The sequence below is a fragment of the Orbicella franksi genome, chromosome 1 (assembly GCF_964199315.1).
Source record: "Orbicella franksi chromosome 1, jaOrbFran1.1, whole genome shotgun sequence".
Classification (NCBI taxonomy): Eukaryota; Metazoa; Cnidaria; class Anthozoa; order Scleractinia; family Merulinidae; genus Orbicella; species Orbicella franksi.
The window spans coordinates 10,731,057-10,745,941 of record NC_138145.1 but is presented as its reverse complement, the minus strand read 5'-3'; the positions used below and the strand labels follow the sequence as shown (position 1 = coordinate 10,745,941).

The 14,885-nt window shown below is 38.3% G+C and overlaps 1 protein-coding gene across 1 annotated transcript; it reads right to left on the bottom strand.

Moving 5' to 3' along the window:
* Positions 1–2,127: 2,127 nt before the first annotated feature.
* Positions 2,128–14,858, bottom strand: LOC145489576 (U4/U6 small nuclear ribonucleoprotein Prp4-like). Its single transcript, XM_081468562.1, has 18 exons — positions 14,577–14,858; positions 12,700–12,779; positions 11,559–11,631; positions 11,327–11,389; positions 11,095–11,150; positions 10,543–10,628; positions 10,160–10,253; positions 9,815–9,909; positions 8,085–8,143; positions 7,667–7,790; positions 6,715–6,804; positions 5,930–5,987; positions 5,715–5,779; positions 4,918–5,025; positions 4,409–4,527; positions 3,676–3,716; positions 3,101–3,182; positions 2,128–2,383 (listed from the first exon to the last, which is right to left on the bottom strand). The coding sequence occupies exons 1-18, from the start codon at positions 14,788–14,790 to the stop codon at positions 2,322–2,324; spliced, it is 1,569 nt and encodes a 522-aa protein (XP_081324688.1). The 5' UTR covers positions 14,791–14,858; the 3' UTR covers positions 2,128–2,321.
* Between the last annotated feature and the right edge of the window lie 27 nt (positions 14,859–14,885).

Here is a 14,885-nt window from a genome sequence, read left to right as displayed (position 1 = left end):
ACACATTCCATGCTAGGCAGTGTATCTCCTCGGGAACGAGAAAAACTGAACAAAAAATATTTGACATCAAAAACACGACTTTGTTTATCTTCATCCTAGAAGATTTATAAAGGCGCAAATCTCGCACAGCAGAAATAATTGAAGTTTGAAATGCGAAAAAAATTAATAGCAGACCCCATGCATCGTTGTTGCGCACTTGAACGACAATCGTACAACGTAAAGTACCAAGAATTTTTCAACGTTAACTGCGGGTAATTAAAGTTTAAAGCCCCGAAAACAGGGGCACGCAATGGAGGACTTCCGAAAGAGATGATACTTGAAAGACTGGGGAAGACATGTTGCTTCTGTCGCTGGGAATCACGTACTCATTGTAATGGGAAAACGTAGATATATTAAGCCGATGACTCTCCTAAAAATGCTCAATTCCAGCAGTGCCCATCTCTCCCGAATCGCAGACCACCCCTGGCTTAATGCCCCCGGATACGAAATGTGAGCGAATGCCCTACGGTAACTTATCCCGGAGAGGGGTGGGGGTTGGTTAAAGCTGAAATTGAGTGATGCATTTCCAGACAAATCTGCCGCACGTGTGAAACGAGTTGTGATAGGATTTTCCCGTTGAACACCCCTCTCTCTTTCACTGAAAGTGATAAATTAGTTGGTGTTGCGGGGAACGTTTAGCACGGACGACTGGAGGAGAGTCACAAGCATTCTCGTGCCCAGAGCCACCTGTCTCTCTTAGCCGACGGGGACTTGGCAAGAGGAAAACGTGGCTTTGGTGACAGATTTTCAATAATTCGACGCTGGTTTCATACCCGAAAATTAGATTAGAGGAACTAAAACAGGAAACTTAAAACTGGCCTCAGTTAAGTCCTCAATAACGAATCATATGTAAGCCTCTTCCGTTGTTAAAGATATTCCCTTTGACGAAATCTCTAAAGGTCTGTTGGTACTCTCTAATCGAACAGTTTAGTTAGAAATAAACCACTGGATACATCTGAGAAGGAAACAAGCATTCAATTTAAGAAAATCTTATTACAAAACACTAGCCAATCAAATCGTATTTTCACAATAACCGCAGAAATTCTCGCGCGCTCATTGGCCTTTTTGTTAGTGTAAAACGAAAATTGAGGTCATTGTGTCATGCGTCTGTCTTGTTATTGCCCATACATTTCGTCAAAACATTGTCAAAGTAGTCTGCGGATCCACTCGGCTGTCGCCTCGTGAATCCACGGCTGGTTTGACAATGTTATGACGAAATTCATGATCAATAACAGGACAGACTCATCAAAAACTGACGTCAGTTTGTCAAGTCACCTTTTGCTCTTGGCCTGCCGATTAAGAGAGAAAGGCATCTCTTGGGACGAGAATGGAACCGAACCTCCAAATTCTGCCACGAGCTAAGGTCTGATGATGTAGAGGATGATGTAACCAAAATATATTTATACTCCGCCATGCCGCATACTGAACAATTTTTTGAAATGTTGATAGTTTTGCGTTACTTTCAGCAAATCTCAGCCATCTTTTGAATAACCCGTTTTCTATAAATCGATTTAAACCGAAAACCTCTTGGGGAATCGTTCTCCAAGGGGCTTTGTATAGTTCATTCTCTATTTTCACATAAAACAAAAGATCCTTTGTCATATAACGACAAACTTCAAGTGTTTTTTTCTTCGTATCACACAAAGTTCCGCTTCAGGTAATAAGCTTGGCGAAAAAATCAATGGCTGTTTGAAATGTCTCGAGTAAAAGAGTATTTTTAAACGTCCTAGAACTCCCATAAAACCCTTTCAAAACTTTTCGTTATTTTGCAATTAACCACACCCACAAAATGAGCTTGCCTGACCTAAGGATTTTCGCGCGTGGGACCAGGGTCGAAAACCGACGTACTGGACCAGGTCTAAGCCGTTTGTCGTCTGTCTGCCGTGTTCCGAAGTTAAAACCCCTTGGAGCAGCTGAGAGCAATAATTATTGACGACTGGCCATTCAGACTTGCTTTTTGTAACTTCTGAACTTGTTATCGGGCTCATGCATGCAGTAGATGGTTGTGCTGCTCATCGTGCTAGTATAGGGAAAATGGGTTGTTTTAAAGTAACAAAGAAGTATAAAAGCCATGTTATACACTCCACGTTACTTTCTCAAAACCTTTAATTGATAAAAACAATTCTAAACAGTATGTACACATGTGACGTAACGCACGTGACGCATCAGTGACCCTATACATGTCTTTGACCAACGCTGTGGATGAATAAGCGACCAATACCTGAGGAGAAGTACTGAAGTCTCTGTTGGGATCGTTGATGTGAATGCTGTCGGAAGTGTCTTTAGTCGGACGCCCACAGTTTGAAAGTACGATCAAAGGAGCTTGACACAATATACTGTCCATCTGAAGAAAAGGGAGAGCTGTCAGTTTATTTCCAGATACTGCACTGAATGCTCAAACAATGTCACGGCACTGTCATGGCTGATAACGCCAAAAGCCGAATCAGCTATCACCTCAGAGAAATCGACAGCGACTGACCAAGTTATCTTAGTTGAAATCTAAGGCCCCGTCCACACTAGGCCGCAGGAATTTCACAACGCAACAATCAAGAAGGACACCGGTCATTTTGGATTTGTGTTGTAGGAAACCTCGGTCGGGGAAATCACATCATTTATCGCGGCGCAATCGTTTTCGAAAAGCTCTGTTTTCAAAATGTTTTATGTCCACACCAAAACGAAAAGCCGGCGTTTTCAAATCCCTCCGGTTTGAACAGCGTTTTCGAAAAGCTCCGTTTCCGCGACGGATTAGCGTGGACGGTAGGCGAAACCGTAGACGCGTTTCCAAATTTCTTCGGCCTAGTGTGGACGCTGCCTAAATGTGACACTTTCAACTTATTTCTCGACATAATGATTAACATTATAAAACTTCATGGCTGTGCGAAATCACGATCCGACTGGTTTTTCAGCTGGAACTTGCAGCTGTGTACGCGCGCTCACCAGTTCATTCGACAACTTCGAGGTTCATAGAAGAGATTCGAGGGACTATCGGGGTGCAGTGAACACAGGGTGGCCACACAAAACACGACGAATTTCTTGGGGAGTTTATTAACAGAATACAGACCTGGTGAAACATCAACACAGCTGATCTTCTGTTCATGACCTGTCAGAGTCTTGAGCGGCGCCCATCCAGGGTGAGACCACACCTGGAAATGCAAAAACAAAAACCCTTATAAAGTACTGTACCTGTAAAAAGGTAAGGTAAAGTCTGCGTACGAGCCTAGTGGCTCAACAGGCCGGAACTTATCCCGATTTCAGAAGCATGAAGTGACTCGGAGTATTTCTACTCCCCCCTGGATGGGATGCTAGTCCATCGCAGGGTTACCCCCAGCATTAAATCCGCCGGTCTGTGAGAGTAAAGTGTCTTGCCCAAGAGCACAACACCATTTCCCTGGTCAGGGCTAGAATCTGAACCACTTGATCTGGAGTCGAGCGCACTGACCATGAGACCACCACGCGTCCCAACTGTGCATGTAAGGTGGTTAAATGGCACGACGGCAAGATCGATTTTTACCAATATTTCTTAGTTTGACATATGGTATTGTAAAAAGAAAAGTGTTGTTCCTGGATCCACAGCGACTTTGACAATGTTAGGACTCAATTAATCATCAAAATCAACGACAATTTGTTAGATCGCACCTTAATTGTGGTGTCGTAGGACGCCGAGGTTAAGAAGTCATCTGTAAAACAAAACGAAAAGCTTCAGCCGAAGAACTAACACTTAAGGCAGTAATAGCATAAATGGTACTCGGTAACTAAAGGAAATTAATCAAACGTACGACATAACATTGGGTACCGAACTCAATACAAATAGAAATGTAAAAGTTTATATAGTGCATACACATCAAGTTTCATAGTTTCATGGCACTATTAGCACTCCATTCTATTATACCATGTCCACAACTCCTCGTAACAGTCCTGTATTCCCTTAAATATCAATAGAAACCTTACAATAACTGGAGACTGACTAGAAAACTTTCGGTTTACTTCAGTCTCCAGACTCGAATTGTACATTTTTTCTGTCCTTCTGTTTATAAATATTTTTATAGAACTGTAAATGTACGAATGACTAAAGTTGTTGTTGTTGTTGTTGTTAAGATCTTAACTTTGGAAAAATGTACCAACAGAGACATTGATCACAGGGAAGTCTTCCTTTTATACACAGTCATACACTCCTAACTTCTCAAATCGTGACCGTGAAGATGTTTGGATATCTGATCTTGATTAGCATAAACTTTAACGACTTTATTTCTCCATTGTCGCCCTCTTCACATTTCCAAACACTTCAAGCACGGTCCTTCGTGTTTGATATAATTACTAAACGTACTGTATGGATCCATAGGAGCAAAGAGAACATGATAACAGGCCTCACCGTGAAACTTGACATGTGATATAAGGTTAGTGTGTGCAGGAATTGTGTACACACTTTGTCTCTTCCGCAAGTCCCAAATCATCATCTTTTGATCCTCGCTGCCGGTGGCTATGCGATATCTGAAACACAAGCAATGTTTCCCCAAAACTTCAACTTGGTCCCATACGAGAATGAGCCATACAATTAACCGTGAGCAACGCCCAAAGTTAAGTTACCATTTTAGTCTCGTTTCTCTTAAGCCTAACCTAGCTGTAACGTTGCAGATTTCCTCCTGTTGTTTAACGGCGGAGTGCGACAACAGGAAGACATCGTCTGCGTTCGCAGGCTTTCTCTCTTTTTTTTTTCCTGTCTTTCTAACCAACCCTCGTTTCTCTCTGGTCACTTGAGGTTTTTAGATTCGCCTCTCGTTTTCGTAGTTCCAGTCTTGTTTCCGTCAAGTCACTGGTCATTTTTCGTGGGTTGTCTTGTTTCTATCAAGCCAGGTACCTTGTTTTTTACATTGTACTCACCCATCAGGCGCAAAGTCTATTCCAAGGACCTTTTTCAAATGTCCATCCAGGGGCATAATACACTGACCTGTCCTCAGGTCCCACACCAGGCCCCGGCCGTCAAGTCCACTGAAAAAATAAAACTGGGCATTATTACATTTGTTCACAATCTGCAGTGGACAGCCAGACAGCCATACGGTAAAATACTAACACCCTATCCACGTTCTCCTCGCTTACAATCCGAGAACCTGTCAGAAGAATTCTTCACCTATGCTAGGTAAGCGTGAATTCACGTAACAGTTACCAATGATCACACCAAGAGGAAGTCGTAATATGAAACAAACTTAGTTTTTCTCAGATGATGACTGAAACTCAATCTACTGTAGGAAGGAAAATTTGCAGGATGTGATATGCATGTATAAACTGTACATGTAGCTTTAATGATGCAAACAAGTTCTTGGCACACTGATGTAATGCCACGAATTACAGGTGTATGTGTCGTTTACGACTGAAGTTCGAAAAAGCACTGCTATCCTTTAAAATTGCGTTGCTGCTCCTCCCTCCTCCACCAATTAAAATGTCGAAACTTCAGAGAAATTGTAGGTACAAGTCTTCAACATTTTAGATGGCTTGGGGAGAGATGCTGGGCAAGTGTAGTTGCAGTTGCTCATTACTGTTTGTTTGGCGCGTATGAAAAAGCGCCACAAGTGCAAATTTGTCCCAAGACTTTTGTTCATAATTGTAGTTATCTCCATACTGCACCACCAAAAGGCAAGCAAAGCGGACACTGTATTTGTAATTCGTCAAGAGAATCATACCATGTGGCTGCAAGTGAACCATCAACCTGAAATGCGATGTTATACACCTCTCTCGAGTGACCCTCCTAAAATTTGAAATACAAAACATCAAACTATTCGTAAGTATTTCAATGAAAATACATGGACAAAAACTTGTGAAACACAAAAGTCAAAAGTACTTCTTAACCTTAACCTTACAATATTGACAACCCAGCAAATTCTTAACAGTGAGCTACCTGATGCAGAACTTCCTTCAGCTGTTCAAGATCCCACAGCCTCCATGAGTGATCAAAACTACAACGCCCACAAAAGTTTGAATGATTAAAAGCACATGCACATGTATAAAAAAATGGCAAAAATTACATCTTTTTTAAAGTTACAACCCAACGCACAGCAAACAAAATACCTCTGGGAAAGTTCTTTTTTTTTTTTTTTCATACATAGTGTATTTAATACCAGGTTACAAAGATTAGATAAGACAAAAGACCTAATGTGGACCTGCAATAACTAAACTAATAAACATGATTTACAATGAATGATCTATGGATAACAAATTTTAAAATCAAAATTAGAAACCTAGACATTTACATCAATAATAAAATATCTAAAAATATTTAAAGTCCAATGAGCTAATAGAAATTCTACCGGAGGCTTTGACAAAACTTATGCAGTAGTTTTTAGGAAGCCCTTGTTTCCCTAAGACAAGCATCTTCACTGACCGATTTCAAATCTAAATTAAGTCACCACAGTTTAAAGTAATATCTTAATTTTAAGTAAATTTTTAAACACGGCCTCCATGACAACCATTTTTTAATCATTATTATTATTATTTTTTTTTTATTGTAGTTAGGCAGATAGGTAGATAATCCAGTAACTCTGTTGACTGATGGAAAAACCGTGCATAAATAAAGTTATCTTATCTTATCTTCCCTGATTATCCTCTTGAAAGAATCAAGATGGGGAGGATTTTTAAATGATTCAGGCAAGTGGGGGGGGGGGGGGGGGGGTTTCCACTACTCACCAGCAAGATGCTAAAAATCGTCCAGAAGGATGATACGCCACTCGTGACACACGCTTTTCATGTCCTTCTATGTTTGCAAGTGGTGTGTCCCTGGAAATTGTTTTTAAGGAGTCTTTTAGTTATCAGTAAATTACTTTCCTTCTGGAATTAATACAGCAACTTTCAGTTTTGTCATATTCACGTTTCACGTCACTACACTTCCGCATGTCTAACTGTATTTCTGCACTTAACTGGAGTTTAATCAGGGCCGCATTGTTCAAAGCCCGAGATTTGCCAGAATTTTGATTTCCTTTTTTGTAACTTTGAAGTGAAGATTTTTGTTTATGTTGTTTTTCCCTCAGGGTTGAGTTGGAATAATCTCAAACTACACAAAACATAAGCGGTGAAAACCATTTTCATACAACACAAATTAATCCTTTAGTTAACTTTCAATCCTGGGTTAATGTTAACCGGCTTTCAAACAACCCAGCCCAAATAGTTAGATTACACCCATGACCAGCATTTTGTAACAACATGAAACTATTTACATTATTTTATTCACCCAGCTGTCAATTTACCATGTTCATTTTTCATCATACACAGTGCTTTTGACACTGCTACTCCAACCAGTATGCAGGATGTGTGTCACATGTGAACCTAGCAAAATAGCCTAGCTAACCATACTGTAAGTCTCTCCAGAGCTCAGTGGTCAGAGCACCTGACCATTATCTGTACAGTCATAGGTTAGAATCCCATCAGGTACTCGGATTTTTTCCATGTTCTACATAATGAACATTTCTTTCTCAGCTGTAACCATAGCAATTGGTTAATCACGAGATGCCTGTGATTGGACAATCTAACAATGCGAGATGCATTATGACCTTGACTTTGAGCTATTCCAAACCATTTCCCCCATGTAGTATTCCATTAAATGGCATCTTTGAGATGTAAATTACAATAGGCAGTTCCTTACATGTTAAGAGACCATAGAAGCACAACACCATCTGCATCACAAGATGCCATACAAGGGCCTGTTTCATCTAATGACAGTGTGGCTTGAGGGTGAAACACAATTGAACCAACACGTTCATTGTGACCTACAAACAAACATAAAAAATCTTTGTTACTTGCAATTTATAAACTGTCATAAAACTTGTCCTTAAAAGAGAAATGCATTGTGGTTAGAAATGGCTACTACTGAATTCAGGTGAAATATTGTATATCTTTCCAAACTGGTCAAACGTGAAACAGACGGAGACCTAGGGCGATAGTTTTGGTATCTGTGACAAAGAATGAAAAGTGACAGCATAAGGTGAATTTGTAATTAACCATTGTCTAAAACCCAAGGCATTTCAGCATTATCATAAATACATGAAATAACAATGTTGTACCTCTTAAAACTGCTATTGGTTCACAGTCAGGAATTGACCAAAGTTTACATAAGCCACTCCTAAGAAAGAAAAAAATTAGACAAATACATTTCATTACTGCATATATCTTTATATCATCACTGACAAAAAGGCAGATAACATTATAATCAATCAGATAATACATAATGGTAATTGAACTGAGTGGAGTGCAATTTGGTCTGAAATCATACGCATGATTTCAAAATCGAACGAGCGCGCAGCACGAGTTCGATTTGAAATCACAAGTATGATTTCAGACCAAAATTGCACGACACGAAGTTCAATTGCCACTTTATTAGATCCATTTTGAAATCGCACAATTTTATCGCCTTAATTTTTAGACTTTTGGTATATTGTTCCAGTAGCCGGTTTGTTAAAAGAAAAAGTGGAACCGGAAACGCCTTTACGTTTCATTTAGTATGCAAAACGATGTTATGTGACAAAAGCTCACCGAGCATGACAAAGAAACAAGCGAACAAAAATAGTCTGCTTCAGGTATAAAAGTTCAATTCTCGTCGCCTGAATCAATGATGAAAGGTCTTTCTTTCTTCTGTGGTTGAGGTTGAGGCTTTTCATTGTCTTTGGAGAAGGAATTTGAAGGTGCATCCTGCATAATTCTGCGATGGATTTCTTTTGAGTTGTGAAACTCCCTCGAGTGCACAATGCCCAGTGGATGGTACGCTTTTTTTCTATCATACCGTTTAATGGCATGATTTTAAGGGAGCCCAGCTCGTTATCACCTCCGTTTCTTTTTGTGACCTCGGCGAAGGACTCAATACTCAGGACCTTGTCAAGTTCTTGCAGCGCCATTTGTTTCAAGATATTTCCAAGATGGTGGGACTAACACCAGCTTCGTAAGACGTTCATTCATTCACTGTTTTGTGGAGCGGGGCGTATTTTGACTATGTTTATTCACAGCGACAGAGTTGAGCTCTTTTGTTGCTTCGTTTGAAACTACCAGAAACCTGGAAAGATCTACCTTCTTGAGATGGCCCTGAATTTGTTGTTGTGTGGTTTTCGTTTGTTTATGTTTTACTGGACTCGGTATCGTACGGATTTTGAGCAGATGTTGAAGAAAAATCGCCAAAATATTCATCAAAATGGACACTGAAAGTTGGAAACTTCCATTAAAGTAGGTGTTCAGCCTGAAGGAGCTGATAATCGTCATTTAGAAACTGTAATTAATTACATTCGTCAAGTTTTTTTGGAAAAAAAAAACACAATAACAACAGAGTTTTGGCAATACTAGTTGCTAAATTCTTCACACAATGGCTTTTTGTCTTTCATTTTCCTGAAATTTTATTGTTTACTTTAAACTAACATTGAAATCTGATTTGTTGTTTTGTTTTACTGTCCCATTCTCAATGGCTGAGAAAAAGATGCGATTTAGAGCAAAAAATAGTGCGATTCGTGAATAAATCGCACCATTGAGAGCCAATCAGATTGCAAGGATAACCAGTGATTTCAAAATGGATTTAATAAATTATTTAAAAATCCAAATTTGCACAATTTGTACATTTATCACAAGAAGTTATTCAAAGCAAAAGTTGTCAATAAGGTGCATAAATTATAATCAAGGATCAAACTAACTGACAACTGACAACAGCACATCCATTGCAAACAGTTTTGCTCAGTCTGATTGATTGCAAGGTCATCACAGAGTCTTACTGCACTAGATCATTTTTGATTTGTAAAATACAATAAAAACCTACCAAGATGCAGTGGCCAGCATGTTGGAGTCTGGAGAAAACTGACAATAGGACAATGGTCTGTCATCACCAATTTGACTACAAAAGTTGTTTAGACCCTGAAGGTTTAAGACAAAAATTAATTATTAAAAACCACCTGTCAATCATATCTAGGACATCATTTTGACTAAAAAGGCAACAGACTTACACTTACAGGTAAAAATGCTGGGCTTGTTAAGTTGTGCCTTTAAATTTTGTTTTTGCCAGAACTAATACATAGGTCAGTGAAGAATCAAAATGCATCCACAGCACATGATTCTTTGTACATTTACATCTTGCTTTCAGGATGAATGTAGTTATAAAACAAACCCGTAGTTTGCGATGTAACTCTTGCATCTTAGCAGCTTTTTCAGGATCAGGTCTAGCTTGCTTGATACGCATTTGTTTCAATCTTTCACAAGCCCTGTGAAACAAAATCAGAGTTAAAATAGAGCATGGTTTTAAGACAAGAGAAGAATCGAGCAATTAATCAATATTAACTGATTGATCAACTTAGCAACTTTCTGACTGATTCATTAAGTGAATATACACCTATGAAATATCATATATTTGACCTGCAGAGAAAGATATGAATGCATGATTTTGTAGGTAAAACATTCAATAAATATTAATGGAAATTTAAATACAATCAATATCACATACTCATCATGAAAGCAAAGTTAGGATAATTTATAGAGAAGACTTCAACATACCGAGGTAAAGAGTACTTGGCAATCCAAAAGCGAGCTATTTTAAGCTCAGGAGAACCTTCATGATACCACACTTCTTCTTCAACTTCCTGAAACAACATGGATCATGAGTTCAGTTTCAAACTGTCTTGCAGGTCCTGAAGGTGTGATCGTCTTAGTTACCATTAATACTCAGAACAGTGTAATTCTATACATTTTGTGCAAAAAATTGCTAAAATTATTGGTGATCATTAGGGCTACCGTATATCTCTACAGGTGTCCCATGTTCTTTTTGATGTAGCGTGTCTGGTTTTAACTGTAGATACCTAAACCCCTATATCAAGGGGTTCAAACTGATTTTTTAGGCAAGATGTCAGGTATGCCTTTCTCAAACTAAAAGTACAAATTGATCTGAGCAATATTATTGTCGGTTCGAGTAACCTAACAATCTAAGGAAACAAGTTTGTATTTAGTTAAGAGTAGCTGTATTTGGTTAATAATAATTATTGTGCCTACCTACCTATACCTTGATCTCTCATTGCCATATATATATTATACACATTTTTAATTACTTACCGGTTCCTGTATTGATTTTTCCTCCTCTTCGTTTTTGCCAATGACTACATCTTCACCTTTGGGGAAGGGGTGAAATGTAGGTAAAACATTACATGTACAGACATGATCAAATCTTTTAATCAGAGTGAGTACAATTTCACAGTAGTGAAAGAAGAGAGAGTCTAGCATAGGTAAAGTTATACAGAGATACACCGACAAACTTGATGAAACGAAGCAAGTATTTCACTGTTACCTAGCTCTGACAAAAGTTTTCTCAATCTGTCTCTCCTTTCTGGGGGACCTTCCCCAAATAAAGCTGCAAGGAAAACATAACGAGGGAAAAATGTCAGATCAAGGTAACTTGTAGAAAGTATGTCTACCTGCATGTGTACTTCTATTTAGCTATAAGCAAGTTAAATTAAGAAATATATGTCTAAATCAAAATGCAACTTTACAACTGTCCTCCAGAATATTGTTTTGCTTACTTATTGGTTCACCAATCTCCCGGAGTCTTGCTTTAACAGAAGCATCATCTGTTGGTACAGTGATTGCACGAGCCTACCAATAAAAATAATTCCACTCTCACATGTACATCTGATACAAATTTAATCTACAATATTGACATCAAATAAACAGGTTTAAACACTGTTTTCCACTATCAAACATAATATATAATGTAAAACTATGTGTTATACAGTATACATAACATGTAGAAATTTGATAACAACTAGCCAAAGTTTTAAGGCAGAATTTCTCTTGCTTGTGAGTACAAAAAACCTTATTAATTTTAAGATTTTAAGGAAAACGACCAATTTTTTAAGTTTGCAAGACATGTTTCGACAGAGCTTCCCTCATCTTCAACTCAAGATAAAGGAGGCTATTCATATTCAAAAAGAACTACCTTCCCTCAATCAGCAATTACACCATGTAAATCTAAAATTATCCTTTTAACTTACACCTTTTCACATTCTGTTGTTACTATTTGTCTTAATTAGCATTTTTGCCTACTTATTATTCAACTTGCTTTGTAATCATTCATTCAACTGAAGATGACAGAAGCTCTGTCGAAACATGTCTTGCAAACTTAAAAAATTGGTCGTTTTCCTTAAAATCTTTACATGTCTGCTGCTATCTAGACCTTATTAATTTTAATTTTGAAAATGGAGAATGATGATATCAGCCTGAAGTCCTGACTTTTCTGTCACTGCAAAGATTACAGATTCACAAAATTTGTAACAAATGGTGATGAAAAGGGAGTATTCAAGAGAAGTCAGACTTCCATAAAACTAGTCTCCGGGCAGTGTATCTATCAAGTCATGGATCTTGCAAGTTTGGAGAGCACTTGCTAAGTTAGAGTTGCTCAAGATCAGCTTCACCTCAAGCAACTCTTGTGCTTCTTTCATACTCCCTAAACTCTGTGCACATTCCTAAGTTGAGATAAATAATGTAAGCTTACATGTAGAACCATATCTTAATTTGTGGATAAAAATTCTTTTAAACATACTTGTGTTTCTACATAAAAAAAATTTTCACTAACAAATAAATGATTTCTAAACAAATTTAAAATTTAGTTACATATATAATTCTGTAAGAACAGGAGGTTGTTACATCAGAAATATATTTTACCTTTTTCCTTCTCTCAAATTCTGCCAATAGTTCCTGATGTCTCTCACTGGTTTGGTCTTCAGACAGTTCTAGGTATTCCCCTGTTTTTTTGTGTTTTTTTTTTTAGATTAGCATACGTGTACAAATATAACAGTTCATGAGTCTTGGTAAAGTCTACACTTAATGATGTACAACATGTAGAACTCAGGGCTGTCATTAAGGGGCGTAACCCGTAAAACTTGCTACAGCTGGGTATGCTTGATAGGCCCTTGATGTAACGGGTGAACTGGAATAATTATAGTTGGTACAATTCACCTAAATGTTACGGGTGTGAGGATCAAGGCTACTGTTGAGTCAAAACTTAATGACAGCCCTGGAACTGATATAGATTTGTTTTAGAACCATTGTCTGGGAGCATACACTGTGGGCACCAAAACAAGAATAATCATTAGGTAATCATTATTTACAAACAAAATAACCCTTGTAAAGCTATACCATTGACATACAGAGTAAGACTCCATTGATCTATTATGTTGAACTGTTATATCATTATGAGGGTATGTGTAGCCATGGATACATCATTCAAAACGGTAAAAAGTAGTGTTTCACGCATGAAAAGTAATTAAAAGATAAACAGGATTCGTGAATTTATTGAAAATCCATTGTAAAAAGTGTACATGACACACAAATTTTGCGAATGAAATGGGATCTTGACACACCCTTTGTTACCCTCTAGTCTACACTTGGAAATGATTAATTTTGGCCAATAAACCAGCAATGAAGAGTAACGAAAAAGAGCCAGATCAATAACAGACATGTTTTCAGAATTTATCCCAGCATGAGTTGTTTTCTTACACATGTTGTTGCCACTTTTAGCTGAGCATACATGATTCTCTCTGTGCCCTCCAAGCTTCGCGTGTGCACCTTTAGTTCAATATACACAAGCCAATTCTTAATTTTTGTGAGCTAAATACACCACTTTAGGCAGTGAGGAACAAATGGAGCTGAAGTGAATGTATTTGGACCAGCTATCATGCTATAGCCACAATATGGAAAACCACTAGGACGTCTGCATTTAAGTTCTACATGCCTCATAGTGACCTATAGCAAAGCTTCACTATCAAACTTAGTATATATACTAGTCACTCGTATTTTCTCAAAGGACACATGACCCTTTAAGTCAGTGTATACCAAGAAAATACATGTACAAGTGGCAACTGGGATATTCAATAGTAAACCACAAGAAAGTGTTACCTAACATTACTATTTCATACTATGCCAAATAAAATACAGTGGCCAACACAATCAATGTAACACATGTGCAGCGCACAATTTGCAAGGTTGAGTGAAATACCATCAAGTACACAATGGCTTTCCTTTATTCTGATTGCTTTTATTTTCTCTGGCATGGCATAAACAAGTCATCCATCATACTCAAACTTGATGCACACTGGTAGCCTTTGCTTCACCATTTCCAGTGGAAATCTTATACGGCAGTTGAATCATGCTTTCAGCTGTGCATCATTTAGTTACATGTATGATGCACTTGGGAAGTCTGGAGAACACTCAAGAAGGTTGAGTTGCTCTCTGCTGCTCCTCAAAGGACAACTCCTAGCCTTAGATTTTTCATGCTTTGTGCATACTTTCCAAACTTCCCGTGTACATCATGACTCGATGGTGCACAAATGGATTAATCAATTATTACTTAAGCTTGACATAAGCTTTTTAATAATGTTTAAAGGTTAACTTTCACCGTACTGTAGTTTTGCTTGGTTTGGACGCAGGAAGACCAAACGACTGTGAAGCGAGGGAATACACCTCTTGAGAAGATAACATAACTGAAGACCTTGTAATACCTAGCTCGCCAAAACCCTCCATTACTATTACAAACTGCTTACCGTCAGTGATATTTATATTTCCCGCTCTAATTCCAGCAAGGACAGCCGCCGACACGCCACTGTCCTCGCCTTCTTGATCATCATCTCCTTCTTCTTTGTCATCATTATCATTGGATGGCCCAGCAGCCAAGCGCTCTCTTTCTACAGCTTCAAGACTACCAAAGTGAATCCGTTGCTTTTTAATGAGTGGAGCACCATCTTCATCGTCTGACATCGTTAGTTTTCAAAAACAATTTGTCATAATTTTCTTGAAATTCTGTGCACGAGGAGAGAAGAGAGAAACATTGCTTAGAAACCACGCCAGGCAGC

Bases quoted from the DNA above. Each gene is read 5' to 3' on its own strand.
- LOC145489576 (XM_081468562.1), bottom strand. From the start codon at position 14,790: ATGTCAGACGATGAAGATGGTGCTCCACTCATTAAAAAGCAACGGATT. The intron at 10,254-10,542 runs GTATGTTGAAGT...TTTGTTTCACAG, and splicing joins GCCAAGTACTCTTTACCTCG to GGCTTGTGAAAGATTGAAAC. The intron at 6,805-7,666 runs GTAAGGAACTGC...AACAATTTCCAG, and splicing joins CTTCTATGGTCTCTTAACAT to GGACACACCACTTGCAAACA.